This window comes from Zonotrichia leucophrys, chromosome 23 (assembly GCF_028769735.1).
Source record: "Zonotrichia leucophrys gambelii isolate GWCS_2022_RI chromosome 23, RI_Zleu_2.0, whole genome shotgun sequence".
NCBI lineage: Eukaryota > Metazoa > Chordata > Aves > Passeriformes > Passerellidae > Zonotrichia > Zonotrichia leucophrys.
Window position 1 is genome coordinate 3,484,859 of NC_088192.1, and position 19,445 is coordinate 3,504,303.

The window sequence follows — 19,445 nt, forward strand, 5'->3', positions numbered from 1 at the left end:
TGGTTTTCCATAGTTTTCCACAGTTTTCCACAGTTTTTCACAGGTTTTCTCCACTCCTGTGGTTCCTCACTGCTCCTGTCCCAAACCCCTCCCTGCTTCACACCCTGGTCACCAACACCTGCCCTGGGACACTCCACAGACCCAGCCCTGGGGTGCTGGAGCAGAACCCACCCCATGGGACAGAGATTTTGGGGTGCTGAGTGAGCCCAGGGCTTTGTTCAATAATGCTTAAAATATCTTGAGAACCTTGGAGTAAAAATCTGACTGAAGTGTTCGACAAACTGAACCCAAAAAACAGGCAAGAAAATCGATGTTAACAACTAATTAAAGCCTTCAGTGTGGTGCCTGCAGAGTGTTTGACATGGAAAAGGCTGGAAGGTTCTGGGAGTCCTCCCCAGGACAGGGATGGGGGTTTTATGTGGGCACAGATCCAAAATGTACCAAAGGATGGTTCCCATCTCCTCCTTGAGGTAAAAATCCAAACTCACAGCCAGGAAATTGCTGCACCAGAGGGTCAGGGAGCTGCACTGCAGGAGCTCCCAGGACATGGGCACAAATCAGAGTGAAGAGTAGACAATAAGGGCTGGTGTGAGCTGCATGGCCACATTTAGCACAAAAAGCACCACGGAGACCCGGGAGCACGGACCTGAGCCGGGCAGGAGGGCACTGAGCTGAGCCCTGTCCCTGCCACAGCCCCTGGCCATCCCTGCACGTGTCTGTGCTGCAGCAGGGACGATTTTGTGCCCACATTTCCCTTCACCCAGCACTCAGCAGGCGTTGAAGATTGCAATGCAAGATGTTTTCCATTACCATCTGTATGGCAGATTACCTTTGTCAAGTGGGCAGTTTGCCTTATCTCTCTCTTTGAGTGACCACAATCACACCTCCCTCTGATAACAGCCATTGCATGGCCTTGCATGGCTGATAAGAACTACAGCATCCCATTGGGAGATGGGAGCCCAGAGGGAGGAGCCAAGCATTCCTACCCGGATAGAATCTGGAGATTCTGGAACACCAGCACGGCTTCTGCACTGGATTGCCCAGAGGAACAGCAGCTGCCTCTGCCCCTGGATCTCCAGAGGCAGAGACTGCACCTTTCTCCAGGATCCCTGCTCCAGCAGAACCAGCCCTGACACTGCAGGAGGGCTGAGCCACAATTCCAATGGGACTGCTGCCAACAGCCTGACCCACAGGGTGTCAGGTTGGGTTCTGACTCTGGCACTGTTGTTCTAGTTCACTGCATTGTTTATTTTATCCTTTTACTTTTCTTCTCTGTTAAAGAACGGTTATTTCCTGCTCCCATATTTTTGCCTGAGAGCCCCTTAATTTAAAACTTACAGCAATTTGGAGGGGTGGGGAGGGTTTACATTCTCCATTTCAGGGGAGGCTCCTGCCTTCCTTAGCAGCCTCCTGTCTTTCCATACCAAGAGAGCAGGGTTGGCTTTCCCAGGGCTGGATCCGCTCCGCAGCCGGGCAGAGCGTGGGAGGAGGGTGCCGATCCCGCTTAGGAAACACGAAACAATAAAAGAGGAACAATGGAGCTTCCTTCCCGTCACCCCAAATACCAAACGCCACCAGAACGTGGCTCGGCTCCGAGCAGCGCTGCCGGGGCTGCTCCTGTGTCCTCTGACCCGAGGAAGGGAGGAACTGCAGGCACCTCCTCCTCCTCTTCCTCACCCTGGCAAGGGATGCTGCGGGAGGGAGGATGCCAAGGAGCATCGCCAAAGGGCTGCCCTGACCCGGCGCTGCTGCCAGAGCATTCCCAGCTTTGGGAGCTGTGTTTGGGCCAGGGCAGGGGGTGCAGCGTGGCTGTGCCTTGAGAAAGGATTTTGTCAGCTGCCTGTGCTGCCAGGGTAGCCAAACACGTGCTGCAGCCAGCCCAGGGGCCCAGGAAGGGTTATAAAAACATCCAGGAACCCAAACTCACAGATCATTATCAGCCAGAGAACAGGTTCTCATGGGTTTGGTGCCCATGTGGTGCCAGGCACGGGGAGATGCTCGGGTAGGTCAGGCACAGCTGGGCAGCTGGGGGAGCTGGATCCACACGTGGGTGGAACCCACACTCTGAGTGTCCCACAGCTGCAGGTGGAGGGTGCTTAGGACACAGGGCCAGAGCCCCCTGAGGGGCTGGTACCTGCCTGTCCCTGCTGGCTGCACCTTCACCTTGGCTACCTGGAGCCATGGGCACTGTGCCAGCCTTGCCAACATGCCCTGTCCCTGGTGCACGAGCCCTTGTGGGTGAAACATCTCTGCATCCTCAGCAATGCCCAGCACCCTGGCCAAGCACATCTGGCTGAAAGCTGTGGGAGCTGCCCCTGCAGTGAGGACACCAGCCCGGAAACGTTCCTTTCCCAGAGAGATCCTCTTGTCCCATCCAGGATCCTCTCCTGGCACCATCCCTGTCCCCTCAGCAAGTGCTGCTTTGTGGGGCGTGGGCAGTGCCCAGGGATGTCACCCACCCTGTTTTGGGGGACGTGAGGGGGGCTGGGAGCTCTGCTTTCCACTGGAGAGTAAAGAAGGGATCACTTGCTCGTGGCTGGTGCCAGAGTGGGGAGTGGGGCTGGGGCTGCCACCAGCCAGGAGCAGCAGCCAGTTTGTCCAGGTTTGCCAACATTGGCCAGGTTGTCCCCACAATGGGGACATGAACTGGTTTAAACCTTCACCCTGGACCCTGTGAGTCACACATCGACCTTCAGCTGCTGCCAGTGCGCTCCATCAGGACACCAGCCAATGTCCCACTTTCCTGAAGGAGGGGGACAAGGGCTGGAAAGCTCCTTCCACCTCCAAAGGCACTGCAGCAACCAAAGCTCCTGCTTCCTGCTGCTGTGGGAGCCTGGGATGTGTTTTGGACAAGGTTCTGTGGGGTGCCCAGGCTGGTGAGGACACATGGGCTTGGACCCCAGGCACTGGGGTCCCGCAGCATCACTCCCCAGCACCACTCCCACCCCACATCCCCTGTTTCCCCCTTGACTTGTTGCTATTGTCATCTCCAATATCACGCAGGGATGTGAGAGGCTGGAAGTTGCCTCTTTTGCTGCCAGGTTAAATGGCTCCCTAGGAATGTCTATTATTCCCACAAGTCAACTTTCCCCTCCGCGGTATGTGTCAGGGGTCAGGGCTGGCACCACATGAAAGCCACGGGTATTCAATAACCCAGAGCCGTGGAAAGGCTTCAGTCCAAGCCCAGCCACGTTGGGGTTTATTGATGCAGATGCCTTTCCCCATTTGTTTCCTATAAACAGCACATGGTAATATTTAGTAGGTTTCAAACAGAGCTTTTTGCATATTCTCCCTTGTCTGCAGCGAGCTGCTCAGTAGTAGACAGTTTTAATTTACTTAATGCAATTTCTGCTTTTTGTTCTTCCAGAAGGTCTGGGCTGGTTTTGACCCTGTCGCCCCAGCAAATTACTTGAATTCCCAAGGGGCTGGGAGCAGGAGTCCAGGATCCACTCTGTGCAGGGGTGAGGACAAGGGATCTCACTCTCCCCAGAGCCTCTGGGACAGCCTCAGGAGCTGGGTGCATGTTGGGGCTGGTTGGGGCTGCCCTGGCTGGCTCCCGCTCCTGGCCAGGCCAGCAGCACGTGGTGCTTGCAAGCTCCAGAGAAAAAAAAAACACTTTATTGCAAAAGCTGCCACTTCCCCATCCCTGGGGCTGGCATCCCTCAGTGCCCAGGATGGAGTGTGACTGCAGGGTGACCCTGGAGCAGGGAATGCCCATGAGCACACAGCAGAGATCCCACCAGAGCAGGGCTCCTGGGGAGCACCCACACAAGAAAGGGAAGCACAAACTGCTCCTGGAGAGCAGCCCTTGCTGTCTCCACACTCCTGGCAGCAGCCCTACACCAATGCCAGCCATGGAGCAGCACTGAGCTGGCAGCAGAGGAGGCTCAGATGCCCTCCAGGTGATTTTTTGCCACTGTAAATGCCCACAGAGAGTTTTGGCTCTGCAGCAGCTGCCTCAGGCTGGTGGCAGTCCCAGCCACAGTGGATTCACAGACCCCAAAGCAGCCACACTGAGTGTCTGCCCCAGTCCCTCTGTGGTGCAATGCTGGGCAGGTTCCTCCAGGCAGCTTCCAGGCCCACCAGCAGCCAGGAATTCTTGGGGCAGTGCTGCTGTCACCCTGCCAGCCCTGGGCACCCTGTCACCACTGTCACCCTGCCAGCACCCACCACCAGAACACAGGCAAGAGGAGACCAAAGAACTGACACTGCGATCCTTTTAATGCAATTGCTCCTAAAATGCAGCTCTAAAGTGACTTGGAATGGTCAACAATGAGAAATAAGGGATGGTTTTGAGCTCTGCAAAGTGACCATGTGGCACTTCTGCCACCAACAGCCACCTGGCACAGCTGGGCCACTGCCATGCCTCTGACTGCTCTTACAGCCACTCACTGTCCCTTCACAGGGCACGTGTCACACAGGGCATCCAAAGGGACTCTTTGGGGCCAAAAAGGGACAGGGAGAGCCATCCAGTGCCAGATGACCCTACATTCCCCTGGAAAAGCCAAATAAAAGCAGCACAAGCAGTGGGTTGCTCCCTCTCACCTCACATTCAGGCATCAACCAACACAAATTCTGGAGTTCACAAAGACCTCGAGGGGCTGTGCCTTCATGCTATGTAAAGTGATTTGGGAACCCAATGCTTGACTGTGCTCTCTAGAGGATGGCAGAGTGGTGGCAAAGGAAGCTGATGTTCCAATCTCTTGCTTTCTGTTATCTAATACTTCTTTATGTATTTATTTTTGAGAGCAGCAAGTGCCACAGGTCAAGTAACTGGGAAATTCTACTGAACACCAGTGAGAGAGAACAAACCCCAGCATTGCCTTCACACCTTGCAGCATTTACATCCTCCAACATCAGAACAGAGCCTGAAATGTCTTTAACACCTCCCAGGCCTCAGCCTGAGTTTGGTCCTCATTCCATGACTCCCCATGCAGCCCTGGGCTGTGCCCACTGCAGAGCAGCCATGCCATTTTAGCCATTCTTTCTCTGTGTAAAATAGTTCCTACTGCTCCACTGGAGTTTGATCTCCTCCCCTCCAGAGGAGGAGATCAAACTCCCCTTCACCTTGAGGGAAGGGACAATGGAAAGGCCATGGGACTCCCAGATTTCTGTGGTGCCACACCCCCCTGAGCAGAGCAGCCCCTGCCCTGGTGCCAGCAGCTCTCCCCAAGCCACCCCTTTGGACCAAGCTTGCAAGAATCAAGTGCAGGAAGCCAGTTTGATCTACAGAAACACTACACACATCTCCAAATGGATTTTGAACACCTCATTTAAGGAAGGACGGGGTTTAGCAGGGAATCAGTGGGCTCTTGTAGCTTGGTCTCCAATTCTGGCCCTCTGACAGCGATGTGAAGAGACCGGAGCTCTCCTGGAGTCTGAGCAGTTGTTGTCACACAGCCCAGGTCACAACTGGAAACTGAGCTTAGGAAGCCCCCAGGGGGAGAGAAAAGGACATCACCTGATGAAAAAGCTTCAGAATGAACCTGGGAAATAAACAGCAACCAGACAATCATCTTCTACAGAGGATGGAAGTGAGAGTAGAAGAAAACAACATCTGAGACAGTCAGTGAGTCAGTCTGAGTGTGCAGGGGCAGGAGATCCCTGTGGATCTGTGAGGAAAGCTAATGGCCAAACCCAGCTGGTCCCTCCAGTCCCCAGGGAGATGGGGCTGTGGTTCACTCTTCCCCAGCTGGAAGGTTGTCTTCAATCCTCCTGATGAATTTCATCCTTATTTCTGTGACACTGTCGCCCTTCAGGGTGTCCTGGACAAACTTCACATCGACAGCCATCTGCACCTAGTGAGGGAATAGCAGAGAGGAGCTGGTAACTCCCTGTTCACAGCAGCTTCTCCAGGGGCTGAATGATCCTGGAGCACCAGCTTAAGGGCTCTAAGGGCATGACATGACATACAGGGCTCTACAAAGTCCTAAATTTGAGACACAGCTGTTTCAGCCAATTCCCAGCTAGGGCTTACAGCAGATACAGAGTGAGGATTTTGGAGCTTCACACAAACTCAGGGAGATACCTGAACTTGGGTGATGAGCTGAAAGGGCTCAGGCACCACCTCTGGGCCTCAGCTGCCACACATAACAGCAGCCAAGTGCTCCTGCAGCTCTGCCCTTCTCCTGGGAATGCGTTTCAAACCCAGAAATCACAAACAGACCAGACCTCAAGTATCTGCTGACACCTGGCTGTCCATACACCCACCCCAAGGGAAGGGAGATGTGGCTCACCATCTCCAGGGCACCTCGCAGCACCCCACAGAGCAGGTTGGAGTAGATGAGGGTTGAGTGGTTGTCAGGGAGCTCCACAAAGTCCACCAAGGGGTTGTTTTCCAAGATCAGGGAGAACTCGTCGCCCCCAGGACTCCAGTTGGTGATGCTCGGAGTGATGCCCAGGTACATTTTAAATGCAATCTGTTGTGGCAAACAGGAGGAACAAGAACAGCTGAGGCAACAGCACAGCTTTGATTTTGTAAAATTCCTCAAGGGGTTTGCAAACATTTCTCCTTTCTTCCAGTTCCTACCAGCCAGCAGTACTTGGGCTAAAGCTTTTTTGTTTTCCCTCCCCAAAAACTTTATCAAAGTCCTGTGAGAAACAAATATTCCATCCTCACACTCAAAACCCAAGCAATAACCTGACAAAGCAGTGCTTGGACATTTACCTTTGCAATAACATCTGCAGTTTCACGGAAATCGTGGCACCTCCCAACATTGGAGCGGGCCAGGAAGTCCTCGATGAGCCGGACACCGATGTTGTAACCCCTGTGAAGGGACCAGAGCAACAGCTTCAGAAAGACAACAAATATTTATAAAAGAAGAGAGTGAAGAAGCAAAGACTAATCTGAGAAATGTCAGTGTTAAGTAATTTCAGCTTGCCACGGTTTTGCTCCTGGAGCAGCACACGGGGATGTGGCTGTGATCCCTGCTGTGATCCTGATGCCTGGTGAAGGCTGAGCTAGAACAGAGGCTAGATTGAGTTAAAGAATAAAGCAGGGATTTATTAAAAGGTCTCAATGGATGCACCTTGGGCAGCGCAAGAGCCCAGCCAGGGCTACACCCAAGATGAATCCAAAATGGTCACAAAAAATGGAAAACTGGTCACGAGGTCTCACTTTTATAAGTTCTGCTCTATTTGCATATTGGAGTTAATTGTCCAATTACAGCTTTAGCCCATGAAGTCCCATCCTTGTTTTTCTCTCTTCAGTCCATACTGTTTATGCTCTTGGGCCTGAAATTTGGATTATTTGTCCTTGGTCCCCAGCTACAGAAGGAATTGTTTTGTCTCCCTACTCTGTGCAGAGAGCTCACTATTCCCTAATATGAAGCTCAGAATTACACACTAAAGCAGCACAGAATCTGAAAAATATAAAAGCTAAAACCTCAGGCACCGATCCCTGCTGTGATCCCAGCTGTGATCCCAGCTCCCCCACAGCTCCAGCAGGGCAGATCCACTCCCACCTGTGCACACACTCACATTTTGTCCAGCTGCTTGTTGACATCATCATCATTCTCGTAGTCCTTGCAGAGCTGGGTCACCAGGGCACCGTAGGTCAGCGTGAACAGCTCTGAGTTCTGTGCACAGGAAAAGAAAATTCACCCAACAGAACCCGCCCGGGCTCTGCTGCCTGCGAGTCCAGCGCCGCCACCTCGGCACGGAGAGGGGAACAGGGACCTGCTGTCTCAAAGGAACCTGTGCTCAACAAGGAGAGATCCCAGCTCCAGTTTAACAAGGAGAGATCCCAGCTCCAGTTTCATAAGAAGAGATCCCAGCTCCAGTTTAATAAAGAGAGATCCCAGCTCCAGTTTAATAAAGAGAGATCTCAGCTCCAGTCTAACAAGGAGAGATCCCAGCTCCAATTTAACAAGAGAGATCCCAGCTCCAGTTTCATAAGGAGAGATCCCAGCTCCAGTTTAATAAAGAGATCCCAGTTCCAGTTTAACAAGGAGAGATCCCAGCTCCAATTTAACAAGGAGAGATCTCAGCTCCAATTTAACAAGGAGAGATCCCAGCTCCAGTTTCATAAAGAGAGATCCCAGCTCCAATTTAACAAGGAGAGATCCCAGCTCCAGTTTAACAAGGAGAGATCCCAGCTCCAGTTTCATAAGGAGAGATCCCAGCTCCAATTTAACAAGGAGAGATCCCAGCTCCAATTTAACAAGAGAGATCTCAGCTTCAATTTCATAAAGAGAGATCCCAGATATAGTTTAACAAGGAGAGATCCCAGCTCCAGTTTCATAAGAAGAGATCCCAGCTCCAGTTTAACAAGGAGAGATCCCAGCTCCAGTTCCATAAGGAGAGATCCCAGCTCCAGTTTAATAAGGAGATCCCAGCTCCAATTTAACAAGGAGAGATCCCAGCTCCAGTTTAATAAAGAGAGATCCCAGCTCCAGTTTAACAAGGAGAGATCCCAGCTCCAGTTTCATAAAGAGAGATCCCAGCTCCAATTTAACAAGATAGATCCCAGCTCCAGTTCTGGCAACAACTTCATTCTCCTTGGATGAGGCTTGGAGGAACCTGGTCTACCAGAAGGTGCTCCTGCCCTTGGGAGGGGGTGGAACTGGTTGAGTTTTAAGATCCCTTTCAACCCAAACTATTCTGGGATTTTGGGAAAGACACCAACACCTCCTGGATAGCTGGAGGTGCCATGCCAGGGCCCTGAATTTACCTCAAGCACTGGCCTAGAGCTGAGATCTGACTCAAACTCTTCCCTCTGTTTCATGTTACAAGTGAGCAGTGCCCATCAGGCTCCAGCTCTGGTCCTTTCAACAGGCCCAAAATGCTCCTCTGCTCAGGGATTTCTGGAATTCTGTACCAAGAAAAAGGATTCATTGGGTCCTAGAAAGTTGTCCAGGCACAGAATTTGCTTCACATGTTGAAATCAGCTCCTCAGACCCAAAACAGGCTCAAGGAGGCCAAGCCCAGGCCAGCTCAGCTCTCAGGTGCTGTGCACATTCTGGGACTGGCCAGGACCAAAGTCACTCGTGTTTTCTTTACACAATTGTCAGATTTACAGAAAATTTGCGAAAAAAGGGAAAAATTCTCCTCTCCCAGCCACCACCTTCAATCCTCACACTCAAATGATGTCAGAGAGCATTTTTTGGGAGCCAGACCAGTGATTAATGAGGTCATTAGAGGCTGCAGAGCAAAACTCTGCAAAAGGAAGTGTTTTGTGGGGGGAACAAACAAACCCCCAGCCCTGGTTTCTGCTGTCAGTTTTGGCATGCAGAGGGATCACAGGGGCTGACCTGGGATCTGTCACCTACCATGAGCTGCAGAGAGGCAGAAGGTGAAATGAATGGCAAATACCAATACTAGAGAATGAAAGCAGCAGCAGGCAGGGAGGGAAAAGAGACAAGATCAGAGTTAAGTGACAACACAGATCACCGTAAGTTCACACAAAGCCACAACAAACACACAGAGGAAACACCCCCAAACAAACAGAAATTGGGTTTGTAGAGGACAGAGGGAATTCCACCTTGTCTTGTTCATGGATTAGGAAAAAATTCTTCCCTGTGAGGGTGGGCAGGCCCTGGCACAGGTGCCCAGAGAAGCTGTGGCTGCCCCTGGATCCCTTGGAAATGTCCAAGGCCAGGCTGGACAGGGCTTGGAGCACCCTGGGATAGTGGAAGGGGTGGAATGGGATGAATTTAAGGCCCCTTCCAATCCAAACCAGTCTGGGATTCTGGGATTGCCATTCCCAAGGACAAAAGGCTGCAGGTATGAAAACAACCAGAGAGGCTGCTTGGAGCTGTTGCCACACTTTGAATCTAAGAACTGACACGTTCTTTGGGGGTTTTACTTAAAAATTTGCTTTCCTCTCAGAAAACTAAAGGTTGGGCAATTCCCATCACTGGAAGGACAAGGGGGAAGTTCCTTTGGCTCAGCTGGAATCAGAGACTTGGCAGAGAATTCAACAGACATGCAGAACATGTAGTGTTGGTTTTCAGGGTTTCAGTTGTTTTAGTAAAGACAGAGGTGGAGAGGGGATGGGGATGGATGGAGGGAATCCAGCTGTCCCCAGCCCCAGGTGCTGTCACCGTGTGAGGCCATGGTGGTGTCACCTGCCACCAGGTCAGCACATCCAGAGCTGATCTCACTTATTGCTAAGATGCTGTTATTAAAAGCAACTTGAGCTGTTTCAATAGGACAGATCTGGACAACAATTTCTTTTCGTTTTCAGCCCATTTGATGTAATTGAAGTGCCCAAAGCTTTCCCGGTATTTTTATTATTTGACACTCTCCACACAAAGCATCTGTTCTATGGCTACAGAAGTGTCAGAACTCCAGTGAATTAACACAATTCTTTACATAATCGTTGAATCTCTAGAAAAGAATCCCCTGGGGTGTGGAGAGGCAGGAAGGGGCAGCTAAGCCCGACCCAGCCCCTCCTCACGGCCAAACAGGGAGAAGACCCCAGGTTTTGTTTTTTATTACTTATTTTGCATTAAAAATTAATGAATTCGACCTGGTTTGACCCAGAATCGGAGCTCAGCTCTGGAGCTTTGGGCTCCATCTCTCAGTTCCTGCCTCAGCCGGGCGCCTAACGCGGAATGAGCTGGAGAGGGGAAGCGAGACACGCCAGGGAAGCGTTTGGGGTGCGAACTTCCACAAACGGGAGCGCCCGGTGCCGCTGCTGGCTGCCCGGCCCCGCCGCACCGGGCGCTGCGGCCCGGGCCCGGTCACCCCCGCCGCGGGCCGGTTCCCCGGGTGCCCCACGCCATGCGCTCGCCACGCCGGCCCCGCCGTTACCATTTTCTTGCTCTCGGTGCCGCGCCCGCCCTGTCGCGACATCGTGTCCGCCCGGCCTGGCCCGGCCCGGCCCGGCCGCTCTGTCCGCCGCGGGCACCAAGGGATCCCCGGGCCGCCGCGGGGAACCACGGGACACGCAGTCCCCGCCGCGCCGCCGTCCGCGCCCCGCCCGCCCGGCTGGACTACAAATCCCAGAGTGCACCGCGCGCCAACACGACAGTGAGGCACCGCCCAATCCCGGCGGGAGGGGACGGCCGCGGTCGCCGCCAGGGGGCGCCACCGCCCGCCTGAACTGTGGCGGCGCCGCCATCGGGGCTGCGCTGGGCCCTGCCCGGCCCCGCCGCTCCCGACCGCCTGTCTGCGGCTTCTGCCCGGCCAGTGAGGCAATGGTGGCCCCCGTTCTGCCCTCTCCACGCTGCCGGCTCCCTGCAGGCCTCCCCGCGGCCCCCCAGCCCCATGGGAAAGGGGCCTCGGCTGCGCTCCTGCTCCCACCTTGGTCCCGCACTGCCACCTTGGAATGGCAGTAGAATCGTGGAATATCCGCAGCTGGGAGGGACCCACGAGGATCGAGGCCAGCTCCTGGCCCTGCACAGGACACCCCAGCAATCCCACTGTATTCCTGAGAGCATTGTGCAAATGCTCCTTGGGCCAGGCCCTGTTCCTGTGCCTTCTTGCCCGGTTCCAAGGGCTCGGTGGGGGCTGATTCCTGGGGAAAGGGCAGCCGGGTGGATGAAGCAAGCCCTGTGCTGGCAGGATTGGGCAAGCTCGGATCCTTAGGCTGCGGCTCAATGTGGAACACAAGCAGGTTTCCACCCTGTGAGGCCCGCAAATGGCCCCACAAGAGCAGGGCAAAGGACAGGGTGTCACAGAAACCAGCCTGGCTTGGGGCTGCAGGAACTGCAGGGAATATTTCCTGAACAACCCAGCTTGACCCTCCCCAAGCCAGCATGGCCTCTGGTGCACCAGGTTCTGCTCCCACACAGAGTGTGCCTGGCGTTGTTTACTCATTTCTTTAATCTCCTGTTGTTTATTTATTTATTTACCCCATTATGCCCCCATCCCAGACCTGTCACTGAGTGAGTGCTGGGGTGGTGTGCTGGGGGCAGGACATGCTCTGGGCATTGGGGGACCGCCCCACTCCTGCTGGCTGCTCAGGAATCCAGCAGCTGGGAGCAGGAGCGTGGGGACCGTCCGGGCTGTGGTGACCTGCTGGCATTGCCTTACATGGCTGCATCCCCAGGACACGGCCAGCTGCAGGGCACTGGGGCGTGCTGTGGTTGTCCCGGGCTGGGGGACTGCCAGCAGCACCTCCATTGTGCCAGTGAGCTGATGGCACGTCTGTGCTTCGTGTCCAGCTCTGCAGTGCCAGGTCCCTTCCTGCTCAGTCCCAAATACCACCTTGTGCTCTCCTGCCACAGTGCCCACTACTCCCCAGATGACTGATGGAGATCATTGAATCCTAGAACACCCTGAGTTGGAGGAAACCCACAAGGACCACGGAGTCCAGCTCCTGGCCCTGCCCAGACACCCCAACAATCCCACCCTCTGCCTGAGAGCGTTGTCCAAAGGCTCCTGGAGCTCTGGCAGCCTTGGGGCCGTGCCCATTCCCTGGGGAGCCTGGGCAGTGCCCAGCACCCTCGGGGGGAAGAACATTTTCCTAAAATCCAACGTTAGAAGGCACCGTGTCCCTGGTCACCGCAGAGGTCCCTGGCAGTGTCCCTCCGTGCTGAGCTGGGGGGCATGAGGGGCACACACCCCTTGCTGACCTGGGGGCATGAGGGGCACAGGGCACCCGCGCTGGCACCTCAGTCCGTGCCGTGCCACAACGCCCACCGAGCACAGGAGATCCCTCCCAGGCGGAGCCGTTATTGCTCCCCGGCCCCGGGCAGGGCCCGAGCCGGCCCCGCTGCAGCCGAGGGCACCGAGAGCCGGTCTGACGGCGCCGGGCGGCTCTGCCGGTTCCCGCCCGCACACGGGAGACGGGCGGAACTGAAACGCTGCGAGTTGTCCCCGCGGCAGGGCCGGGCTGAGCGGGGCTCGCCGCCCCCCGCATACAGACCCCGCTGCACAGGGTGAATCTCTCAAGCCGGCCCGGGAGGCGGCCGGGATCTGGCTATCCCCAGGTCCCCCTGACTCGTCCCGTTGTACCGCGCTCCGCCCCGTCCGGTGGGCGCAGGACCGCCCGCAGCGCGCTCCGCCCCGCCGCGCCCATCGCGGGGGCTTGGGCAACCGGGGCCGGGCCGAACCGTGCTGTGCAAATCCCGGGAGCCGGGCCGGGCCATGCCGTGCAGACCCCGGGAGCCCGGCCGGGCCATGCCGTGCAGATCCCGGGAGCCGGGCCGGGCCATGCCGTGCGGGGCTTTCCCAGCAGCAGCGGTGGGGCTGCGGGTGCTGGTGCTGAGCGCGGCGCTGGGCGCGGTGGCGGCCCGGGCTCAGCCGCCCCCCTTCCCTTTCTGGGACCCCTCTCTGCCCTGGCAGCGCCGCCTCGATGACCTGCTGGGCCGGCTGAGCCCCGCCGAGCTGGTGCTGCAGGTGAGGGGGCGGCGGGACCCGGCCGGGGCCCCCGCGGGACTCCCCGCTCAGCGCCGCTGCCCCGCAGGTGGCGAGGGGGGGAGCGATGGGGAACGGCCCCGCGCCCCCCATCCCGCGGCTGGGCATCGCGCCCTACAACTGGAACACCGAGTGTCTGCGGGGCGACGGCGAGGCACCTGGATGGGCCACGGCTTTCCCGCAGGCGTTGGGGCTCGCCGCCGCCTTCAGGTACCGGCACCGGGGACCGGGGGTGTGCGATGGGACCTGGTGAGACAGGTACCCCCTTGCCTACGTCGCCCTGACACCCCTGTGCTGTTCCCCCAGCCCAGAACTCATCTATCGTGTGGCCAACGCCACGGCCACCGAGGTGAGAGCCAAACACAACAGCTTTGCTGCTGCTGGACGCTACACTGACCACACCGGGCTCAGCTGCTTCAGCCCTGTCCTGAACATCATGAGGCACCCGCTGTGGGGGCGGAACCAGGTGCCAGCTTGGGCGGGTGATCCCTGGCTGGGATCGGGCCATGGCTGACCAGCTGGATGTGGCCATGGCTTGCCAGGCTGTGGGGATGTGGGGACAGGGCTCCCAGAGGTGACCCACCTGTGCCCCGGACAGGAGACCTATGGGGAGGACCCGTTCCTGAGTGGGGAGCTGGCCCGCAGCTTTGTGCAGGGGCTGCAGGGCCAGCACCCCCGTTACGTCAAGGCCAGCGCTGGCTGCAAACACTTCAGCGTGCACGGAGGCCCTGAGAACATCCCCGTCTCCAGGCTAAGCTTCGATGCCAAGGTGAGCACGGCGGGGCAGGGGGTGTTAATAGGGCACAGGGGACACTCCAGGTGCCGACCCCGCTCTGCCATGGTGCTTGCAGGTGCTGGAGCGGGACTGGCGCATGACCTTCCTGCCCCAGTTCCAGGCCTGTGTGCGGGCTGGCTCCTACAGCTTCATGTGCAGCTACAACAGGTGTGGAGCGTGGCAGGGGCCATGTGGGCTGGGCTGCCCTTGGCATGGCCAGTGCCCCGCTCTCCTGGCTGCCCCATCCCCTCTCCAACAGGATCAACGGTGTCCCCGCTTGTGCCAACAAGAAGCTGCTGACGGACATCCTGCGTGGCGAGTGGGGCTTTGATGGCTACGTGGTGAGCGACGAGGGGGCTGTGGAGCTCATCATGCTAGGGCACCACTACACACACAGCTTCCTGGAGACAGCGGTTGGTGAGCTCAGGGGCTGGGCATGGGGTCAGTCCCCAGGCATGACACAGCCATGATGGGAGTTCTCCCTTCTCCCTGGCATGGCAGCCTCGGTGAATGCTGGCTGCAACCTGGAGCTCTCCTATGGCATGAGGAACAACGTGTTCATGCGCATCCCTCAGGCTCTGGCCATGGGCAACATCACGCTGCAGGTGAGCTGAGGGGAGCAGGACCAGGGGTGTGAGCAGAGAGCCTGGGCTGTCCCTGCCAAGCACAGCTGAGGTGTTGGGGTCGGGATCTCCACAGATGCTGCGTGACCGAGTCCGGCCCCTCTTCTACACACGGATGCGACTGGGGGAGTTTGACCCCCCAGCTATGAACCCCTACAGCTCCCTGGACCTGAGTGTGGTGCAGAGCCCCGAGCACCGCAACCTCTCGCTGGAAGCTGCTGTCAAGAGCTTTGTGCTGCTGAAGAATGTGCGGGGGACACTGCCCCTGCAGGCCCAGGACCTCTCCAGCCAGCACCTCGCGGTGAGCCCCTGCAAGGGGGTGGGCAGGGGGACATGCTGGGTCCAACCCAGGGCACACGGGTGTCACAGGGCTGCTGGTGCCCACCCTCACCCCTCTGCCCTCTGCAGGTTGTTGGTCCCTTTGCTGACAATCCCCGGGTACTGTTTGGGGACTATGCACCAGTGCCGGAGCCTCAGTACATCTACACTCCCCGGTGAGACAGCGTGGTCCCACCTCATGTCCCCCTCTCCTGGTCACTGTTCCCCTCTCCTGGGCACTGTCCAGGGCTGCTGCTGGAGCTGCTTGGCCCTTGGCTGGTGGCCAGGCAAGGGGGCTGTCCCCACTGTGCCCCGACCCTGGGGCACAGCTGCCCCTGTGTCCTCTGCTCTTCCCTGGTGCAGGAGGGGGCTGGAGATGCTGGGGGCCAATGTCAGCTTTGCAGCGGGCTGCAGCGAGCCACGGTGCAAGCAGTACTCACGGGCAGAGCTGGTGAGGGTAGTGGGGGCAGCTGACGTGGTGCTGGTCTGCCTGGGCACAGGTAGGTGGGAGTGGGAGGGCACTGGGTGGGCAGTGCCAGAGGCAGGGGAGTGCTCTGGGAGAGAGGGGCTGCCTGTGAGCCACCTCTGAGGTGGTCAGTGCCCCTCTGCCCTGTCACAGGGGTGTAAGGGGCTCTCCCTTGGCTGTCCCCACCCAGGGGTAGATGTGGAGACAGAGGCAAAAGACCGGAGTGACCTGTCCCTGCCAGGGCACCAGCTGGAGCTGCTGCAGGATGCTGTGCAGGCGGGTAGGGGCTCTGAGGGACCTCAACCCACCCAGGTGTTGTTCCCCATCCATGGCACACCCTGGGGCCATCCCAGCAGTGCCACTACCGGCCTCTCAGTGACAGCCACCTCCCTGCAGCCTCTGGGCGCCCCGTCATTCTGCTGCTGTTCAACGCGGGGCCCCTGGACGTGAGCTGGGCTCAGGCGCACGACGGCGTGGGGGCCATCCTGGCCTGCTTCTTCCCTGCCCAGGCCACGGGCTTGGCCATTGCCAGGGTCCTGCTGGGCGAGGCAGGGGCCAGCCCGGCTGGTCGGCTGCCGGCCACTTGGCCTGCAGGCATGCACCAGGTAAGGCCAGGGCTGCTGGTTGCACCCTCAGCCTTTCCCTGCCTTGCTGGCTGGAGCAGCTGCAGGATGCAGGGCTGTGGATCTTGCCTGTGCCCACCCAGCCCTGCCCTGTCCCACAGGTGCCACCAATGGAGAACTACACCATGGAGGGACGGACATACCGCTACTACGGGCAGGAGGCCCCGCTCTACCCCTTTGGGTACGGGCTGTCCTACACCACCTTCCGCTATCGGGACCTGGTGCTGAGCCCCCCAGTGCTGCCCCTCTGTGCCAACCTCTCTGTGTCTGTGGTGCTGGAGAACACGGGGCTGCGGGACAGCGAGGAGGTGGGCACGGCTGCTCTGCACTGATCTGGCTCTGCAGGGCACAGATGTGCCCGAGCTCCCCCTGCAAGGGGGAGTCCCACTGTGCTGAGTCCCATCCCTCCGTGCAGGTGGTGCAGCTGTACCTGCGCTGGGAGCACTCATCCGTGCCGGTGCCGCACTGGCAGCTGGTGGCTTTCCGCCGTGTGGCCGTGCTGGCGGGCCGGGAGGTGAAGCTGTTCTTCCAGGTGCTGGCCGAGCAGCGCGCTGTCTGGGCGCAGGACTGGCACCTGGAGCCCGGCACCTTCACCCTGTTCGCCGGAGGGCAGCAGCCGGCCCAGAAGACACGGGCGCCTTCGGAGGTGCTGAGTGCCCGGTTCAGTGTCACCGGCCCAGCACGGCCCTTACGGTCGTGTTAGCGGCGGGGTGGGCACAGGGTGCTGGCAGAGGAAGGGATGGAAGGTACCCGGTGTGCCGCGGGTATTCTCTGCCCTGCAATAAAGTGCTGGTGCTCCGTGGCAGCTGTGTGGGGCCTCCCCTCCATCCTCCCGGTGCAGCGCTGGCATCTCCCCGGAGCAGGACTGCACTGCCCTGCTCGGTGCTGTCACCCTCCTGCCGTGGCTGTCCCACCCCGAGGCGCTGCTGCTGCAGCCCCACACCCCGCCCGTGCCCCACACCGGCTGCAGCCCCACACCCTGCCCGTGCCCCACAGCGGCCTCAGCCCCACACCGGCCTCAGCCCCACACCCTGTCCGTGCCCCACACCCTCCCTGTGCCCCACACCCCGCCCGTGCCCCACACCGGCTGCAGCCCCACACTGGCCTCAGCCCCACACCGGCCTCAGCCCCACACCCTGCTGCAGCCCCACACCTTGCTGCAGCCCCACATCCTGCCCGTGCCCCACACCGGCTGCAGCCCCACACCGGCCTCAGCCCCACACCGGCTGCAGCCCCACACTCTGCTGCAGCCCCACACCCTGCCCGTGCCCCACACCGGCCTCGGGGCAGCGGCCGCCGGACCCGCGTGTGCTGCGGCCACACGTGCCTGCTCCTCCCGCTCTATTTATAACCGCAGGGCTGCTCCAGCGCATTCCCTGCGCCCAGGGAGCGGTGACTGGCAGCCCTGCGAGGCTCGGCAGGGCAGGGGCTGGCCCTTCTCCTTCCCAGGCCAGGATGCTGCAGGGGAGGGGGCAGTGGTTGGAGGGACGGAGCCCTGCGCTGGCCCCAGGGACAGATGCAGCCCTGCAGCAGCTCGGGGGCTGTGGAGCTGCGCTGGGATGTGCAGCAGCAATGCTGGCGGGGAGCCGGAGCTGGGCAGGAACTCCTCCGGATGGTGTTGGAAGGCTGTGATCTCCTCCAGCCCCAAGGCCGGAGGCCAAGGTGGGGGCGGCGGGGAGCGCGTGGGGCTGCCCAGGCCTGACCCCATGACATCAGGACACTAATTACAGATGCGGCTTGGGATAATTACAGAGCAGGCGCGAGCTGCGGCAGGGCAGGGCGCAGCCCGCTGTGGCTCAGCCCATTGCTGGCCCATTTGTCACTGACAGCCACAGGGGATTGTCCTGCAGCAGCTGAGATTTGCCATGGGCCGCGGTGTAGCCCCATGGCAGCGTGCTTGGGGTCTGGTTGTTGCCCTGACATGCTGCTGGAGATGGCTTCCTATTGCATCCATCCACCCCAGGACAGGACACAGGGACAGACACTCATCCCCAGGGTCCTGTTGGGTCACTGCCCCATGGCTAGAGGGAATCAGCTGCAGTGCTTTGGGGACAGGGATTCAGAGCAGCCCTTGTGGGTGCCATATCAGAGCAGCAGGGTGGGAGCAGCCTGGGGCCAGGGCAAAGTCCTGGGGCTGAGGAGAGAGGTGGGAGCAGAGGGATAGGGAGCAGGTGGAAATGGGTGGGATGGGGTGTCCCACACAGTACTTTGCTCAGAAATGTTGGCAGGGTTTGTTTGCCATCCTTATCCCTGTTTGCTCCCAGACTTGCACAGTGTCAGTTCCTGCTGGCAGGGCTGAGCTGTGGCTGGAGTTATCCTTTGACTTTGGGGTGCTGCTCCCTTTGGGTCCCTGCAGGCGGTGTCAGGGCCAGGTTTTGGGCCTGAGGGTGCAGCCCTCTGCCCAGACTGGCCCAACAGAGCCATGGCAGTGTTGCACCCCATGCTGCAGGGCTGAGGAGCACAGGCAGTGCTGGGGCATGCAGCAGCCAGGGCTGGGTGCCGTGCTCATCATGAGCTCATCGGATTTTCCATCAGCTCAGGGGGGGCAGCTGTTCCCAGCACCACGGGAACGGCGGGGCAGGATCCAGGAACCCCAACACAGCGGGGCTCTGCCTGCAGCAGTGATTGATCAATCCCTGCTTGTATAAGCCCATTGACTTGGGCTGGTGTGGCATTCATGAGCCCTCTCATGCTGCACTGTTGGAGGAGGGTCACAGACCCTGTACACCCATGGTTGCCCCTTCCTCACCTCAGTCAGCTCCAGACTGACCCCACTGTAGGGAGAAGGACCATGGACGTGGCTGGATCCAGTGCCAGGCTGTCCCAGAGTCCTGAGATGCTCATCTTCTCCAGGTGATGCTGTGGCACCCACAGGCAAAGAGGCTTTGGAAACCACCCAAAGTCACCCTTGGAGCATGTCATGGAGTGGCTCCAGTCCCCTTCTGCCAGATCCCGTGTGTGCCATGGAAATACAGAGCTGTGGGGCTGCTGCAGCCCCTTGGAGGCTCAGCCATCCAACATTGTGAGCAGGGCTGTACCCCTTTCCTGTCCCAGGGCATATCCTGGCTTTGTGGGTTCATTGGGACATTGCTCTCTCTCCATCCTCCTGGGGTGCCCATGGCTGCTTGGCCACGCAGCATTCCCTGCTGGGGAGTCAGCTGGCAGGTGAGGCTCTGGGAGTTTCAGGAAGCCTCTGCTCTGTTTGAGCCAGGTGAGAGGGTGTAGGGCTACAGGCTGTAGGAGGGTGATGATTTTAGGGTGATTTGGGGTGTAGGGCTACCCCTGCAGCATCACAGAGTGGGGCCGCCCCGTCTGCTGAGGAGCTCCTCATCCCT

General features: G+C 58.5%; 2 protein-coding genes across 3 annotated transcripts; one reads left to right on the plus strand and one right to left on the minus strand.

The window, feature by feature from the left end:
• Positions 1 to 4,199: 4,199 nt before the first annotated feature.
• Positions 4,200 to 10,910, minus strand: TRAPPC3 (trafficking protein particle complex subunit 3). Of its 2 annotated transcripts, XM_064731657.1 has the most exons (6): positions 10,756 to 10,891; positions 9,270 to 9,317; positions 7,480 to 7,577; positions 6,668 to 6,767; positions 6,237 to 6,419; positions 4,200 to 5,798 (listed from the first exon to the last, which is right to left on the minus strand). In XM_064731657.1, the coding sequence occupies exons 1-6, from the start codon at positions 10,795 to 10,797 to the stop codon at positions 5,679 to 5,681; spliced, it is 591 nt and encodes a 196-aa protein (XP_064587727.1). In that variant the 5' UTR covers positions 10,798 to 10,891; the 3' UTR covers positions 4,200 to 5,678. The 2 variants fall into 2 exon arrangements, with proteins under 2 accessions (XP_064587727.1, XP_064587726.1); XM_064731656.1 differs by lacking the exon at positions 9,270 to 9,317 and having other exon boundaries at positions 10,756 to 10,910.
• A 2,054-nt stretch (positions 10,911 to 12,964) lies between these two features.
• LOC135457131 (uncharacterized) lies at positions 12,965 to 16,912 on the plus strand. The gene is made up of 14 exons (XM_064731521.1): positions 12,965 to 13,287; positions 13,355 to 13,515; positions 13,612 to 13,771; positions 13,904 to 14,074; positions 14,157 to 14,248; positions 14,340 to 14,497; positions 14,582 to 14,685; positions 14,780 to 15,004; positions 15,112 to 15,197; positions 15,385 to 15,521; positions 15,678 to 15,767; positions 15,884 to 16,092; positions 16,212 to 16,418; positions 16,526 to 16,912. Exons 1-14 carry the CDS (start codon positions 13,036 to 13,038, stop codon positions 16,811 to 16,813), a joined length of 2,340 nt encoding a protein of 779 aa, XP_064587591.1. The 5' UTR covers positions 12,965 to 13,035; the 3' UTR covers positions 16,814 to 16,912.
• Positions 16,913 to 19,445: the final 2,533 nt, after the last annotated feature.

Bases quoted from the DNA above. Each gene is read 5' to 3' on its own strand.
- TRAPPC3 (XM_064731657.1), bottom strand. From the start codon at position 10,797: ATGTCGCGACAGGGCGGGCGCGGCACCGAGAGCAAGAAAATG. The intron at 6,768-7,479 runs GTGAGTGTGTGC...GTCCCTTCACAG, and splicing joins AACAAGCAGCTGGACAAAAT to GGGTTACAACATCGGTGTCC. The intron at 6,420-6,667 runs GTAAATGTCCAA...TTGCCACAACAG, and splicing joins CTGCAGATGTTATTGCAAAG to ATTGCATTTAAAATGTACCT.
- LOC135457131 (XM_064731521.1), top strand. From the start codon at position 13,036: ATGCCGTGCAGACCCCGGGAGCCCGGCCGGGCCATGCCGTGCAGATCC. The intron at 15,198-15,384 runs GTGAGACAGCGT...TCCCTGGTGCAG, and splicing joins CAGTACATCTACACTCCCCG to GAGGGGGCTGGAGATGCTGG. The intron at 16,093-16,211 runs GTAAGGCCAGGG...CCTGTCCCACAG, and splicing joins GGCCTGCAGGCATGCACCAG to GTGCCACCAATGGAGAACTA.